This window comes from Oncorhynchus nerka, linkage group LG7, assembly GCF_034236695.1.
Source record: "Oncorhynchus nerka isolate Pitt River linkage group LG7, Oner_Uvic_2.0, whole genome shotgun sequence".
Taxonomy (NCBI): Eukaryota; Metazoa; Chordata; class Actinopteri; order Salmoniformes; family Salmonidae; genus Oncorhynchus; species Oncorhynchus nerka.
This window is the reverse complement of record NC_088402.1, coordinates 81359942-81377828: the sequence shown is the minus strand read 5'-3', so window position 1 is coordinate 81377828 and position 17887 is coordinate 81359942. Positions and strand designations below refer to the sequence as shown.

At 40.2% G+C, this 17887-nt stretch overlaps 1 protein-coding gene across 2 annotated transcripts in view; it reads left to right on the top strand.

The window, feature by feature from the left end:
• The first annotated feature begins 10875 nt into the window (after positions 1–10875).
• Positions 10876–17887, top strand: part of LOC115125666 (beta-1,4 N-acetylgalactosaminyltransferase 1-like) — a 30700-nt gene continuing 23688 nt past the window's right edge. The window contains exons 1-5 of one of the 2 annotated variants that reach the window (XM_029655197.2): positions 10876–11272; positions 15366–15611; positions 16285–16467; positions 16938–17044; positions 17197–17234. In XM_029655197.2, coding sequence (XP_029511057.1) covers positions 15394–15611; positions 16285–16467; positions 16938–17044; positions 17197–17234 — 546 coding nt within the window. In that variant the 5' untranslated portion in view covers positions 10876–11272; positions 15366–15393. Of the gene's footprint in view, positions 11273–11310; positions 11986–15365; positions 15612–16284; positions 16468–16937; positions 17045–17196; positions 17235–17887 lie in introns of those variants that run through there. The other variant, XM_029655198.2, reaches the window with a different exon arrangement.

Sequence of the window (17887 nt, the reverse complement as noted above, 5' to 3'; positions counted from 1 at the left end):
AAACAGTACAAAAACAAATACTATTGAGTATATTGGGTGCGTTCCAGATCTGATAAAATAATAGAGATACAAAGATACGCCTAAAATGCAGGATGCATCCAGGATGCAGGAAGCAACTGAAAAATAAAATCCAATAAAATGTTATTGGTCACATACACATATTTATCAGATGTTATTGCAGGTGTAGCAAAATGCTTGTGTTCCTAGCTCCAACAGTGCAGTAATATCTAACTAAATGCTTGTGTTCCTAGCTCCAACAGTGCAGTAATATCTAACTAAATGCTTGTGTTCCTTGTGTTCCTAGCTCCAACAGTGCAGTAATATCTAACTACATGCTTGTGTTCCTAGCTCCAACAGTGCAGTAATATCTAACTAAATGCTTGTGTTCCTAGCTCCAACAGTGCAGTAGTATCTAACTAAATGCTTGTGTTCCTAGCTCCAACAGTGCAGTAATATCTAACTAAATGCTTGTGTTCCTAGCTCCAACAGTGCAGTAATATCTAACTAAATGCTTGTGTTCCTAGCTCCAACAGTGCAGTAATATCTAACTAAATGCTTGTGTTCCTAGCTCCAACAGTGCAGTAGTATCTAACTAAATGCTTGTGTTCCTAGCTCCAACAGTGCAGTAATATCTAACTAAATGCTTGTGTTCCTAGCTCCAACAGTGCAGTAATATCTAACTAAATGCTTGTGTTCCTAGCTCCAACAGTGCAGTAATATCTAACTAAATGCTTGTGTTCCTAGCTCCAACAGTGCAGTAATATCTAACTAAATGCTTGTGTTCCTAGCTCCAACAGTGCAGTAATATCTAACTAAATGCTTGTGTTCCTAGCTCCAACAGTGCAGTAGTATCTAACTAAATGCTTGTGTTCCTAGCTCCAACAGTGCAGTAATATCTAACTAAATGCTTGTGTTCCTAGCTCCAACAGTGCAGTAATATCTAACTAAATGCTTGTGTTCCTAGCTCCAACAGTGCAGTAGTATCTAACTAAATGCTTGTGTTCCTAGCTCCAACAGTGCAGTAATATCTAACTAAATGCTTGTGTTCCTAGCTCCAACAGTGCAGTAGTATCTAACAATTCAAAACAGTAAAACGCTTCACACAAGTTTTCTAGTAATTTGAATGAATGAAATACCAACATTTATTTAGAAGAATATTACTTTTAAATACTTTAACGAGATTAGTAGCCTACACTACGTATCTTTATAGGCCTATGTGACTGCAGTTATAACTAATACTACCAGGCTGCAGTTATTTACCCAGAAGTTCTGAGTAGGTTATAAAGGCCTAGTTATAACTGCAGTCACATAGACCTATAAAGATATTTAGGCTACTAATCTCGTTAAAGTATTGTGATGACCCTCCAACTCTGTCTGCCGTATTCTCTCTCTTTGCTCTGGTTTTCTTATTATGATGCCGGTGGGCAGAGCCAGGAGGGTTGTCAGCTACATGGGAAACACCTGGGCCCGGTGTCTGCCAGGATAAATAGACCTCTCCCACATTCATTGGGGAGACTCTCTCCATGCAGACACCTTCATAGATTTTGTTGTGGTATTTTTTTGTGGCATTTTGTTTGTTTGTTTCGGCACCTTTCAACACCCCGCATTATCACATTTATGCATGTAAACACTCACTCACTTACACTACTGATTACACACACCATTGTTAATTGCATTTAGGTTACCTTAGTTAACAAATATATTTGGTTATTCCTTATCTCCACGTTGTCTCCCTTTTTGTTACGGGCTTCGAGCAGGTTCGTGATAGTATTACAATTCATATTCTTCTGAATAAATGTAGGTATTTCATTGATTAAAATGAATGGAAAACCTGTTCACTGTGCATGCCTTTATCAATAGTTTTTTCCCAGCATGTCCCTCTCAGTTCAAAAGCCTCCACTTTGCATATCTGATATTGTTTTTAAAGTAATAGGCTTCTAGACTAATATAGTGTGAAGGGACAGCAAACAGGCCGTGGCTGGCTAGTCAATGTGGACCGAGATTAGAAAATCTTGTTCTATCAGACACTCGCGCATGTGTGCACGCACTCACACAATTGAGGCACAATCTCTGTTAAATATTAACCAATACATGCCATGTGAGGAGGTCAAGGTACAAAACCCTTTAAAATATGACTAAATAAATTACATATATGCTAATAACATTTATTGAAACCTTTTACAGTAAATGTGGGTGTATGTATGTGGGGTTTTTTTAAATGCAGAACATGCTGGTTGAGTCCATATCAATTTTGGACACTAGATGCCCCCCTAGCAAAGTAAGGTTTCTTATTGTCTATGTAGATAACCTTAATGCCCCCAAATCCTTGTTTTCTGGAGTCTTGATAAGGCCACATTAAACCTATAAAGTTTCAAATCTTTTACTGATTGAAGGTCAAGTATTGTCTGATAAGAGTAAAAGGAACAATACAAATGTGAATTAGCAGGTAATGAATTCGAGACCGGATTTTTTTTTTAAATGTATTCAATCAATTATTATTATCATGGAGGTAAATGCTCTCCCTCAAATTAAATATTTCAAAGCATGCCATTCTGAGTTGCCAGTTTTCAGATTATAAACATGTTTAGCAAATCCTTGCAAAAGGTCATGTACAATAATGCATTCTGGGTACTAGTCTGTTCAGCTACAGTGTTTTGCCACTCCTTGTCATGCTAAACATCTTTGGTGCATGGAGTACAAGGAGCAAATGTTAGTTAAACATACTTGTACGCCCATGCTACATAATACACTATCATACAGTTAACGTAGGCGTAATATGAGTGCAAATACCACAACTGAATAAATCATTAACAATATGTGCTATGGTGCTCTGTCTGCTCAGACGCTGAAGTCCAGGTACAGTTGAAGTCGGAAGTTTACATACACCTTAGCCAAATACATTTAAACTCAGTTTTTCACAATTCCTGACATTTAATCCTAGTAAAAAATTCCCCATTTTAGGTCAGTTTGGATCACCACTTTATTTTAAGAATATGAAATGCCAGAATAATAGTAGAGAATGATTTATTTCAGCTTTTGTTTCTTTCATCACATTCCCAGTGGGTCAGAAGTTTGTATACACTCAATTAGTATTTGGTAGCATTGCCATTAAATTGTTTAACTTGGGTCAAACCTTTCAGGTAGCCTTCTACAAGCTTCCCACAATAAGTTGGGTGCATTTTGGCCCATTCCTCCTGACAGAGCTGGCATAACTGAGTCAACTCAAATCAAAATCACATTTATTTATAAAGCCATTCTTACATCAGCTGATATCTTAAAGTGCTGTACAGAAACCTAGCCTAAAACCCCAAACAGCAAGCAATGCAGGTGTAGAAGCACCGTGGCTAGGAAAAATTCCCTAGAAAAACCAGAACCTAGAAAGAAACCTAGAGAGGAACCAGGCTATGAGGGATGGCCAGTCCTCGTCTGGCTGTGCCGGGTGGAGATTATAACAGAACATGGCCAAGATGTTCAAATGTTCATAGATGACTAGCAGGCTCAAATAATAATAATCACAGTGGTTGTAGAGGGTGCAACAGGAGTAAATGTCAGTTGGCTTTTCATAGCCGACAGAGAAAGAATGAAAGAAAGAGAGAAAGAGAGAGAGAATTAGAGAGAGCATACTTAAATTAACCCAGGACACAGGATAAGACAGGAGAAATACTCCAGTGATCACAGACTGACCCTAGCCCGCCGACATATAATCTACTGCAGCATCAATACTGGATGCTAAGACAGGAGGGGTTGGGAGACACTGTGGCCCCATCCAACAATCCCCCGGACAGGGCCAAACAGGCAGGATATAACCCAAAGCACAGCCCCCACACCACTAGAGGGATATGTTTAACCACCAACTTACCATCCTGAGACAAGGTCGAGTATAGCCCACAAAGATCTCTGCCACGGCACAACCCAAGGGGGGGGCGCCAACCCGGACGGGAGGATCACGTCAGTGACTCAACTCACCCAAGTGATGCACCCCTCCGAGGGATGACATGGAAGAGCACCAGTAAGCCAGTGACTCAGCCCCTGCAATAGGGTTAGAGGCAGAGAATCCCAGTGGAGAGAGGGGAGCCGGCCAGGCAGAGACAGCAAAGGCGGTTAGTTGCTCCAGTGCCTTTCCGTTCACCTTCACACTCCTGGGCAAGACTACACTCAATTATAGTACCTACTGAAGAGATGAGTCTTCAATAAAGACTTAAAGGTTGAGACCGAGTCTGTGTCTGTCACATGGGTAGGCAGACCATTCCATAAAAATGGAGCTCTGAAAGCCCTGTCTCCAGCTGTTTGCTTAGAAATTCTAGGGACAGTTAGGAGGCCTGTGTCTTGTGACTGTAGCGTACATGTAGGTATGTACGGCAAGACCAAATCGGAAAGATAGGTAGGAGCAAGCCCATGTAATGCTTTGTAGGTTAGCAGTAAAACCTTGAAATCAGCCCTTGCCTTAACAGCTTCTTATGGCTTAGATTCCGCTACCGGGATCGATATGACAACAGCCAGTGAAAGTGCAGGGCGCCAAATTCAAACAACAGAAATCTCATAATTACAATTCCTCAAACATTTAAGTATTTTACACCATTTTACAGTTAAACTTGTTGTTAATCCCACCACAGTGTCCGGTTTCAAAAAGGCTTTAAGATGAAAGAACGCGAAACGATTATGTTAGGTCAGTACCTAGTCACAGAAAAACACAGCCATTTTTCCAGCCAAAAAGAGAAGTCACAAAAAGCAGAAATAGAGATAAAATTAATCACTAACCTTTGATGATCTTCCCAAAAATCTCAGTTTACATTGGCACGTTATATGTTCAGTAGTTCCACAACATCTGGTGATGTACTCATATACTCATAATAAACATTGATAAAAGATACAACTGTTATGCAAATAATTTTAGATCCACTTCTCCTCAATGCAACCGCTGTGTCAGATTTCAAAAAAACTTTAAGGAAAAAGCACACCATGCAATAATCTGAGTACAGCGCTCAGACAACAAAACAAGCCATACAGATACCCGCCATGTTGTGGAGTCAACAGAAGTCAGAAATAGGATTATAAATATTCACTTACCGTTGATGATGCCCGGAGACACCTGAAACCCCACCTCTTTAAGGAATACCTAGGATAGGATAAAGTAATCCTTCTCACCCCCCCCCTTAAAATATTTAGATGCACTATTGTAAAGTGGCTGCTCCACTGGATGTCATAAGGTGAATGCACCAATTTGTAAGTCGCTCTGGATAAGAGCGTCTGCTAAATGACTTAAATATAAATGTAATGATCTTCATCAGAATGCACTCCCAGGAATCTCAGTTCCACAATAAATGTTTGTTTTTGATAAAGTCCATCATTTATGTCCAAATATCTCCTTTTGTTAGCGCGATTAGTAAACAAATCCAAACTCACGCGGCGCGGGCAAGTCCAGGGAACAGTTCAGACAAAAAGTTCAAAAAGTTATATTACAATTCGTGGAAACATGTCAAACGAAGTATAGTATATTTTTTAAATTTATTTTTTTATTGTGGAACTGAGATTCCTGGGAGTGCATTCTGATTCCCTTCCTCATGATGCTATCCATTTTGAAAGTGCACCAGTCCCTCCTGCAGCAAAGCACCCCCACAGCATGATGCTGCCAACCCCGTGCTTCACGGTTGGGATGGTGTTCTTTGACTTGCAAGCCTCCCCCTTTTTCCTCCAAACATAACGATGGTCATTATGGCCAAACAGTCCGAGTTTTCCAAAAAAAAGTAGGCTCTTTTTATTTTGGTTTTGGAGCAGTGGGTTCTTCCTTGTTGAGCGGCCTTTCATGTTATGTCGATATAGGACTTATTTAAAAAATATATATATATATTTCACCTTTATTTAACCAGGTAGGCTAGTTGAGAACAAGTTCTCATTTGAAACTGCGACCTGGCCAGGATAAAGCATAGCAGTGTGAACAGACAACAACACAGAGTTACACATGGAGTAAACAATAAACAATAAACAAGAAAAAAAAAGAATAATCTATATACATTGTGTGCAAAAGGCACGAGGAGGTAGGCAATAAATAGGCCATAGGAATGAATAATTACAATTTAGCAGATTAACACTGGAGTGATAAATGATCAGATGAACATGTGCAGGTAGAGATACTGGTGTGCAAAAGAGCAGAAGAGTAAATAAAATAAAAACAGTATGGGGCTGAGGTAGGTAAATTGGGTGGGCTATATACCGATGGACTATGTACAGCTGCAGCGATCGATTAGCTGCTCAGATAGCAGATGTTTAAAGTTGGTGAGGGAGATAAAAGTCTCCAACTGCAGAGATTTTTGCAATTCGTTCCAGTCGCAGGCAGCAGAGAACTGGAAGGAAAGGCGGCCAAATTAGGTTTTGGCTTTAGGGATGATCAGTGAGATACACCTGCTGGAGCGCGTGCTACGGGTGGGTGTTGCCATCGTGACCAGTGAACTGAGATAAGGCAGAGCTTTACCTAGCATAGACTTGTAGATGACCTGGAGCCAGTGGGTCTGGCGACGAACATGTAGCGAGGGCCAGCCGACTAGAGCATACAGGTTGCAGTGGTGGGTGGTATAAGGTGCTTTAGTGACAAAACGGATGGCACTGTGATAGACTGCATCCAGTTTGCTGAGTAGAGTATTGGAAGCTATTTTGTAGATGACATCGCCGAAGTCGAGGATCGGTGGGATAGTCAGTTTTACTAGGGTAAGTTTTACTAGGGTAGAAAGCTGACTCTAGATTTGATTTTGGATTGGAGATGTTTGATATGAGTCTGGAAGGAGAGTTTGCAGTCTAGCCAGACACCTAGGTACTTATAGATGTCTACATATTCTAGGTCGGAACCATCCAGGATGGTGATGCTAGTCGGGCGTGCGGGTGCAGGCAGCGAACGGTTGAAAAGCATGCATTTGGTTTTACTAGCGTTTAAGAGCAGTTGGAGGCCACGGAAGGAGTGTTGTATTGCATTGAAACTCGTTTGGAGGTTAGATAGCACAGTGTCCAAGGAAGGGCCAGAAGTATACAGAATGGTGTCGTCTGTGTAGAGGTGGATCAGGGAATCGTCCGCAGCAAGAGCAACATCATTGATATATACAGAGAAAAGAGTCACCCTGAGAATTGAGCCCCGTGGTACCCCCATAGAGACTGCCAGAGGACCGGACAACATGCCCTCCGATTTGACACACTGAACTCTGTCTGCAAAGTAGTTAGTGATTCAGGCAAGGCAGTCATTAGAAAAACCGAGGCTACTGAGTCTGCCAATAAGAATATGGTGATTGACAGAGTCGAAAGCCTTGGCCAGGTCGATGAAGACGGCTGCACAGTACTGTCTTTTATCGATGGCGGTTATGATATCGTTTAGTACCTTGAGCATGGCTGAGGAAACCGGATTGCACAGTGGAGAAGGTACGGTGGGATTCGAGATGGTCAGTGATATGTTTGTTGACTTGGCTATCGAAGACCTAAGATAGGCAGGGCAGGATGGATATAGGTCTGTAACAGTTTGGGTTCAGGGTGTCTCCCCCTTTGAAGAGGGGGATGACCACGGCAGCTTTCCAATCCTTGGGGTTCTCAGATGATACGAAGGAGAGGTTGAACAGGCTGGTAATAGGGGTTGAACAGGCTGGTAATAGGGGTTGCGACAATGGCGGCGGACAGTTTCAGAAATAGAGGGTCCAGATTGTCAAGCCCAGCTGATTTGTATGGGTCCAGGTTTTGTAGCTCTTTCAGAACATCTGCTATCTGGATTTGGGTAAAGGAGAAGCTGGGGAGGCGTGGGCGAGTAGCTGCAGGGGGTGGGGGCTGTTGGCCGAAGTTGGAGTAGCCAGGAGGAAGGCAATGCCAGCCGTTGAGAAATGCTTGTTGAAGTTTTCGATTATCACGGATTTATCGGTGGTGACCGTGTTACCTAGCCTCAGTGCAGTGGGCAGCTGGGAGGAGGTGCTCTTGTTCTCCATGGACTTTACAGTGTCCCAGAACTGTTTGGAGTTAGAGTTACAGGATGCAAATTTCTGCTTGAAAAAGCTGGCCTTTGCTTTCCTGACTGACTGCGTATATTGGTTCTTGACTTCCCTGAACAGTTGCATATCGCGGGGACTATTTGATGCTATTGCAGTTTGTCACAGGATGGTTTTGTGCTGGTCGAGGGCAGTCAGGTCTGGAGTGAACCAAGGGCTATATCTGTTCTTAGTTCTGCATTTTTTGAACGGAGTATGCTTGTCTAAGATGGTGAGGAAGTTACTTTTAAAGGATGACCAGGCATCCTCAACTGAGGGGATGAGGTCAATATCCTTCCAGGATACCCGGGCCAGGTCGATTAGAAAGGCCTGCTCGCAGAAGTGTTTTAGGGAGCGTTTGACAGTGATGAGGGGTGGTCGTTTGACCGCGGACACGTAGCAGATACAGGCAATGAGGCAGTGATCGCTGAGATCCTGATTGAAGCCAGCAGAGGTGTATTTGGAGGGCAAGTTGGTCAGGATAATGTCAAGTAGGGTGCCCATGTTTACGGATTTAGGGTTGTACCTGGTGGGTTCCTTGATGATTTGTGTGAGATTGAGGGCATCTAGCTTAGATTGTAGGACTGTCGGCGTGTTAAGCATATCCCAGTTTAGGTCACCTAACAGAACAAACTCTGAAGCAAGATGGGGGCAATCAATTCACAGATGGTGTCCAGGGCACAGCTGGGAGCTGAGGGGCGTCGGTAGCAGGCGGCAAGAGTGGGAGACTTATTTCTGGAGAGATTAATTTTTAAAATGAGAAGTTCGCACTGTTTGGGCATAGACCTGGAAAGTATGACAGAACTTTGCAGGCTATCTCTGCAGTAGATTGCAACTCCTCCCCCTTTGGCAGTTCTATCTTGACGGAAAGTGTTATAGTTGGGTATGGAAATCTCTGAATTTTTGGTGGCCTTCCTAAGCCAGGATTCAGACACGGCAAGGACATCAGGGTTGGCAGAGTGTGCTAAAGCAGTGAGTAAAACAAACTTAGGGAGGAGGCTTCTGATGTTGACATGCATGAAACCAAGGCTTTTTCGATCACAGAAGTCAACAAATGAGGGTGCCTGGGGACATGCAGGGCCTGGGTTTACCTCCACATCACCCGAGGAACAGAGGAGGAGTAGGATGAGGGTGCAGCTAAAGACTATCAAAACTGGTTGCCTAAAGCGTTGGGGACAAGGAATAAAAGGAGCAGATTTGTGGGCGTGGTAGAATATATTCAGGGCATAATGTGCAGACAGGGGTATGGTGGGGTGCGGGTACAGCGGAGGTAAGCCCAGGCACTGGGTGATGATAAGAGAGGTTGTATCTCTGGACATACTGGTTATAATGGGTGAGGTCACCGCATGTGTGGGAGGTGGGACAAAGGAGGTATCAGAGGTGTGAGGAGTGGAACTAGGGGCTCCATTGTAAACTAAAACAATGATAACTAACCTGAACAACAGTATACAAGGCATATTGATATTTGAGAGAGACAACCAGCAAGGCATAAAGTAATCGCAGGTCTTGATTGGGAGAGCTTGCTAAAACAACAGGTGAGACAACAACAGCTAGTCAGCTAACACAACAACAGCAGGTAAAATGGCGATGACCAGGCAGAGGGGGTCGGATTAACTACACACAGAGCCTGAGTTTGCGGCTGGGGCCGACAGATAAAAAAATAAATAAACAGAATGGAGTACCGTGATTAATGGACAGTCCAGCAGGCATCAGCTATGTAGCCAAGTGATCATAGTGTCCAGGGGGCAGCAGTGGATGGAACAGGGAAGCCGCCACTATTAGCCGCCACCAGAGAATGTGTCTCCTTCCTGAGCGGTATGACAGCTGTGTGGTCCCATGGTGTTCTATACTTGTGTGCTATTGTTTGTACAGATGATCGTGGTACCTTCAGGCATTTGGAAATTGCACCCAAGGATGAACCATACTTGTGGAGGTCTACAATTTTTTTCCTGAGGTCTTGGCTGATTTCAAAGTTTGAAGGTAGGCCTTGAAATACATCCACAGGTACACCTCCAATTGACTCAAATTATGTCAAATAGCCTATCAGAAGCTTCTAAAGCCTTAACATAATTTTCTGGAATTTTCCAAGCTGTTTAAAGTGTTACAGGAATTGTATTCCTATATGTTCATCAACCAATTCAATTAAAACACTCTGCCCATTTCTAAGAATTTGTAAGATACTTATTTGCATAAAATGGACAGAGACCAGTCTCCAAATCAATCAATAGCGTTTATTCTCGAGAGTACTGATCATAATACAATGTACATTGGTTTATATCACATTTCCTCATAGCGTTTTGAATGCTGCTCCTCCTTCTCTCCGATACAATGGCAATATAGTTCACAAGCCTTCCCACATTGTCTGCCACTTGTTAAACAATCTACTACAAGCCCAAGGTCTCTCCCCTCTCTGGGTAGAGACAGGATGTCCTGTAAGGAACACAGCATTCCAGCCCGTCTGACAATAGCTCCATTCGTTTCTAACCAGGAACAGAAAGTCCTTATAATTCTTGACGAAAACTACACACATTACATTCAGTATTATAATTATGATAAGATTCATACATCCATACAGTAACATAGTAGTATTCTGTTTAGTTATAGTTCTGATTGAAATGTATACATAATTTAGTCATTATTCATAAAAATCCCTTAACATAAAGGCATAGTCAACTTAGTGTATGTAAACTTCTGACCCACTGGAGTTGTGATACAATGAATTATAAATTAAATAATCTGTCTGTAAACATTTGTTGGAAAAATTACTTGTGTCATGCACAAAGTAGATGTCCTAACCGACTTGCCAAAACGAAAGTTTGCTAACAAGACATTTGAGGAGTGGTTGAAAAACGAGTTTTAATTACTCCAACCTAAGTGTATGTAAACTTCTGAGTACAACTGTGTCAATTTAGGTGTAGGAATGAAACTCGTGCTTTCAGAGTTTATAGTGGATATCAAGGCGGATTTAGGCGGTCCATAGCAACCTACTGACCTGAGTTTTGCTGAGCGCATTATTTGACTGCGAATAGCCTAGGCTTACATGACATTTTATGGAATTTCTACATTTTGAATATGACTAGGCCTATAGTTAACTTTATTTCACATTCATTAATTTGCAAGTATGTATTTATGGTAGGCTATTTAAAGCTCTGAGCACATCATGGACACCAATAGAAAGTGGCAGGAGATGACTTTCAGCAGAATGCCTACTACAACTATACTTGAAAGGGCACGCACCTCAAACTGTGACAGCAGCGCGCTAAATGAAACTATTTTGACAGGTACGTTTCTACTACATCTGAATTATCGAAGTGTGCCTATTCGATGCTAACACTTTAGATTATTAGACTATGCTACTTTAAATATGTACATTCCTTTTTGCGGCGTTCAATGTGTTTGCGTTACATTTTCAACTCTACGGATAGTTTGTTTTATGTTGCACTAAATAAGAAATGTTTATGTGCTCTCTAGGCAACAGCTGGTAGATACAGTGCGTGTAGGCTGATCTACAAGAATAAATAATTATAGATAAGAGCGATTTTTATTTGTCAAAGCTGTCAATAATCGATTATCATGTCACAAGAATCAGACCCTCGATGTTTAGGCTATTGGAAAGGATCATCAAGATCACCGTGCACTTTCAACACCCTGTGAAGTTCATTATAAATTATTTCATGAATAAACTGCATGGTTTCCCAAGTCGTAGAGGGAGGACCACACAATATATCATAGCGTGACTTCAATTTTACTTCGATATTATGGTTATTATATCAATATTTGCTCATAAAGGCGTTTCCCCCGCAGTTGGTTGCATAATTAGTTTAACCGATAGCAAAAGATCTCCGCATTTCGAACGAACAAACATAGTCGCAGCCGTCATGTTTTTTAGATTTTTTTTTTTTTACATATGGGATGACTTCACTCGCATAAAAACTGGATGGATAAGTGGTTATTGAGCCGATATTGGACAAATAACTTTCTCTCCTGTCACACTGTAAGATAATACTTATTTATTTTATTTTATCTTGATTAACAATTGATCAACTAAATTTGACCAGTTGTTTAAACATTGACCACGACTATTATTACAATAAGATTAAATTGCATGTTTTGTTCCATTATGCCTATATGCGTGTGTTTGAGTGTAGATAGGCCAACATTCAAGTGTTATATTTGGGTGCATACTGACTCTCTTCTAGTCCACTATACAAACTACATGTGTTATCTGTAATAGCCTACGGCACAGCTCTCGTTTGAATCTTAATGTCACGTTGACACTGCCAATGTCATACTATATATGTATCGAAGACCTAAGATAGGCAAGTCCTATCATTCCCTGTAAAATATGATGACCCTTTCCCATTAGAAGTGACAACACCAGTGACATTTTATTTCTGATACAAATATTAGTGACCGTTAATGTCAGGTGACATTATTTCTGAGAAGACAATGTCTGTGTAATCCACAGATCTTTATTCAGTCAAGCTCTAAAACAGAATATAATAAAATAGCAAATTAACTGAACAGAGTGGGCACATGCAGGTAAAACAGTATTTAGGCTAAGCTCTGTTTAAGCATTTAAGTAAGTAGCCTTGAGCCGGAACGGCTCATAGGTATAGGTACCAGTCTGTTTAGCTATCATGCCACTCCTTGCTACCCCTGTCACGCTAACGATCTTTGGCATGTGACAAAGAGTACAAGGAGTGGAATGTTAGCTATATCCTGTTTCTGTATGGTTGATTTTGCAAAGACGCGCACTTTTGGATGTTCAATGTTTTGGAAAATGAAACTGCTTTTTATCTATCTGAATATTTGATTTACTCTGTCCGGAAACAAGATCTAATAGTGGCTGAGACCATACTATTTAAAAATATCAAGATTTTTATCGGTTTCCTCAAATACCTGAGGGGAAATGTCATTACCACCAAGTCATAAAATTAGCTTTTTTAGTTTTAAAGGAAATTACAGAAATATAACATTATATAACATTTAACATGTATTTTTTTTACTATTTTGAATTTTTCTTAATTATATGCATTCATCATTGTCATGTCTAAATGTCCATAAATGCCTTGATGATGCTCAGAAACGTAGAAATGTATTTACCACATCAAAATCGTAATATGTTACATTACTTTAGAAATGATCTTAAGAACTAGCATATAAGGTTCACATATGGGAAAAATCATCAATATCAATTGTAATTTAATACACATTTGCCTCAAAAATAAACATTTTAATGTCATTGTTGTACATGTTGAATTTTTAGTGAAGATATAGAACAGACCATTCCTTCTAATTCATCCCAAAGGTGTTCAATGAGGTTGAGGTCAGGGCTCTGTGCAGGCCAGTCAAGTTCTTCCACACCGATCTCAACAAACCATTTCTGTATGGATCTGGCTTTGTGCATGGGGGTATTGTCATGCTGAAACAGTAAAGGGCCTTCCCCAAAACTGTTGCTACAAAGTTGGAAGCACAGAATCATCTAGAATGTCATTGTAAGCTGTAGCGTTAAGATTTCCCTTCACTAGAACTAATGGGCCCGAACCATGAAATTACAGCCCCAGACCATTGTTCCTTCTCTACGAAATGTAGGACAGATGATTTTTATGGACTACACGCTTCAGCACTCAGCAGTTCCGTTCTGTGAACTTGTGTGGCCTACCACTTAGTGGATGAGCCGTTGTTGCTCCTAGACGTTTCCACTTCACAATAACAGCACTTACAGTTGACCGGGGCAGGTTTAGCAGGGCAGAAATTTGACGAACTGACTTTGGAAAGATGGCATCCTATGACGGTGCCACGTTGAAAGTCACTGAGCTCTTCGGTGTGGACCATTCTACTACCAATGTTTGTCTATGGAGATTGCATAGCTGTGTGCTCGATTTTATACACCTTTCAGCAACGGTGTGGCTGAAATAGCCGAATCCGCTAATTTGATCCACTAATTTGAAGGGGTATCCACATACTTTTGTATATGTAGTGTATGTCCTTGTCCTCTCCTTGGTTGATTTATGGAGCATCTTATAGAAACATTTAAAATAAATAATTAAAGTCAGTACTAATCATTGTAAGTCACATAAATAGACATCAAAATCACTCAATCACCTGAACATAATACAACATTTAATGGTCTTATTTAGCAAATAAGTGTTCATTTTGTAATTTGTTTTCAGGTCCTAAGGTAAGTAAAAATGTATAAACTAATACATTTTGTCATTACCATCACATTCTGTCCTTAGCATTACAGTTCGTTATGTGGTGGTAATGATGTGTAGTGGGAATGACATTTTAACAGTATTTGGTCATAAATAGCAGGGATTATAGCATGCTAACTCCAGTTGAACAGCTAGAATACAATGTATCCTAAATACACATAATTAAAACATAATTTAAAAAATCTAATTATTATAGCCTATTTGGTATTGAAGTACAATAAATAAATAAATATTTGTTTTCTATCATTTCCTGACAAAATTGGAATTCCCCTCCATTTGCTCCACTGTCACTATTCAAAATGTTACTATTATGTCATTTGCTTGTCATGATGGTAATGACACAATACTTTGAGACGGCTGTATTTTGTGTACAAAAAGTATCAAATAGAAAATGGCTTATGCACATCTAATATATATATAGTTTCCATTTATTTGACTCTTTTTTTAAACAGGTGCATTCAATATGTTGTAATTATCAAGACTTTTGTAAGTGTAATACATAGAAGATTGTCAAAAGTCTGGATGTGAGACCGGACAAAAACAGTGCAAAACAGTTCAATCCAGACATGAAATGCTTTAGAAAATAAAAAATAAAAACATTTTGAAAGCTGAAAAAACAGTTTAAGCTTATTTTAGTCTCTACGTAATGAAATAAAACATCTAAATTAAAATGTTATCTTAAAAATCTAACCCTGAGACACAAAAAGGCCCGTGTTCGCAAAATCTCCCATATACTGTGTGAAGAAAAATAAACTGAATGTCAAACCAATATCAAATCATGTGAAACAAGTGTAACATAGTAGCCTAAGGAAGTAAATATTATTATTATATACTTTTTAATCACAGTAGTTGAATATTGGAATGTAGGCTTATTTTGAAATACACTTAAAGTATTAGCATATATTTGAAAATACATATGGCCTGTTTTGGTATTTGAACATATTTTCAAATAGAAGGCCATCATAGGAAGTTATTTGAAAATACTTTCAAATACTTCCAATAGAAGCAGTGGTTTTGTGTCACATTATTTGAAATGACTCAAATACATAGAAAACAAGTATTTCAAAAGCAAATAATAATAAAATACCCATGTATTTGAACCCAGGTCTGAAACACATGGCTGACTAGTGTCTTATTGGTCCGATCTGTCCTTTAGTGACATCGATCTGTGTCTGACTGTGTCCATGATGCGCTGCCTCGTTCAGAAGAAAACATACCTCGTCATTTTATCTCCACTGCTACTGTTCGCCCTCCTCCGCTACTGGACTCGAAGGGCCACCACCACTGTTGACGTGGGACCAGGCCAGAGCTACAAGGCACAGAAGGTTCTGAAGGAGAGGCTGCAAAATGTCCAGAATAGTTATGACAATATCCCATATGTCCTGAAGGAAAGTGTGGCAGGGTGAGTTCATATGGGCAAATGGTATAACACATGTATAACACATTCATAAATGGAAAAAATGATAGTCACAAAGTAACAAATACAAAACAATGTTTGGAAGTGTGTCCTAAATCTAGGAGATATAAGAGAACTCGGGAAATAAATACATAAATAAATATATATGCATTTGAATTTTTACACATATTTAACCAATTTTTGGGGGGTAGACAAAAAAACTACATTCATACTTCCATTATTTGTTTTAAACGGGTACTGGTTTCCTTCAGAGTCGTGTGACACTTATGGGGGTCATAAAACGCTACAGACGTTTTTGTGAGAGGACTGATTTTCAAAAACCCTCTAGCGTTGCCACCTTTCATCGCAGATGCGGAGGTGTGACATTGGTGGATGTGGTAGATTGAGACATATCCAATGCAAAGAATATAAAAACAGATATCTATAGATAAAATTGATGTATTTTTGTACATATTCCATTTCGCAATTCCATTTGAATTCGGCCAAACTGAAATTCAAGGTCCAATTACAATTTTCTTCATTGCGTTTCAAATTTTGAACTACTTCCTGATTCGACTCAATCAAATCAACCTGCATGGTTTTCATTGCACTAATAGTGACTTATTTTGGCCCATACTCTTACCAACCGTGCACAACGCTCTTCATTAATCTCATTCAGGCGTCTGGCACTGAACGTGTGTGTGTGTGAGGCAGATAAGAAGCCTGCCATCGACCTGCCTTTTGCCCAAGTGCTGTTCCCCCGTGTCTGGGCCCAGGATGACTTCCACACAGCCTTCCAGGAGGCAGAGCTGGCTGAGGTGAAAAGTCGCAGGCAGCAGGAGTACAACAGCTTCCAGCAGAGGTGACTGTACAGTACACTGAAGTGTTGTGCTGTGCTTTGCAGTGCATTGGAATTTAATGATTTGCTTTGCTGTGCACCTTGCAACTATATACTGCAACTCCCCACTGTTATCAAGTTATGGGCCCACCCTTCTTTGCCTTCTCTCCTTCCATTGAAAATATGTGACGTACATGACGTGTTTACAATGCTGCTTTTAGTTTTAATGCACCATGATGCTGGAACAAAATTCAAAACACATTTCAACTTGATGTTCTCTGTGTGTGTGTGTGTGTGTGTGTGTGTGTGTGTGTGTGTGTGTGTGTGTGTGTGTGTGTATTTATGTTGTGTATACAGGGTGCATTTGTAAAAGAGACCTAGGTCTCAATATGTCTTCCTGTTAAATTAAAGGTACAAAATAAAAGTACATTACATCATCATACTTTAGCTTGAGCTTATTTATAGTCTGGCTAACCTCTCCATGTTGGCTGCAGGTACCAGACTCCCGCAGACCTCCTTGTTATAGCAGAAGCCAACAGTCCCCTACAGTACCCTACCCAGGGGGTGGAGGTTCGCCCTCTCAAGACTATCGTTATCCCTGGTAAGATCACTGAAATGATTTACACTCTGGACAGAAGGGATTTGCAGCTTTGTTGTAAATATCGCCTTTGCCCCAACCATAACTGTAGAACAGTTCAAACAAAACTAACCTGACCTTATGACTGAAGATGGAATTCTCTTCTCTTTTTTAAGGGTTGGGTCTGAAAGAAAAGCATAGACAACTTCATACAGTAAGTTTATCTCCATTTATAATACTACATTGAACAAAAACATAAACGCAACATGCAAAAATTACAAAGATCTCACAGACTTACAGTTCATATAAGGAAATCAGTCAATTTGAATAAATACATTAGGCCCTAATCTATGGATCTCACATGACTGGGAATACAGATATGCATCAGTTAGTCACAGATACCTTGAAAAAAAGGTAGGGCGCGTGGAACAGAAAACCAGTCTGTATCTGATCAGACCACAACTGTGACTCACCACCTGGATGTGGTCCTATATAGCAACATTTGAAATGTTTATTTTTATTTTTACATTGGATTAAATTAGAGACTCAGAGCTGCAAAATGGTATATCATACATTCCATTTTTTTAAGGAACAATGGGAAAGTAATTCTGCTTTGAAAGTTGATGAACTTGTGAACTCACTTTTGAGAAAATGGCCTTGGGATGTTTTGGTATCTATTGAAGAGCTCTTCTATGTTCCTACCCTATTAAGCTCTAGCCCCACTCATTACGTTTCGCTCTCGGAAGCTTAACCAGCTCTGCTGCCAACAATTTCATTATGCTTTTTTGCCAACGTTTATTGACACTGGCCATATTCAACAGGTGTTGTACACTTTATCTTAACTTCTTGCGACTAGCAATCCCGGAT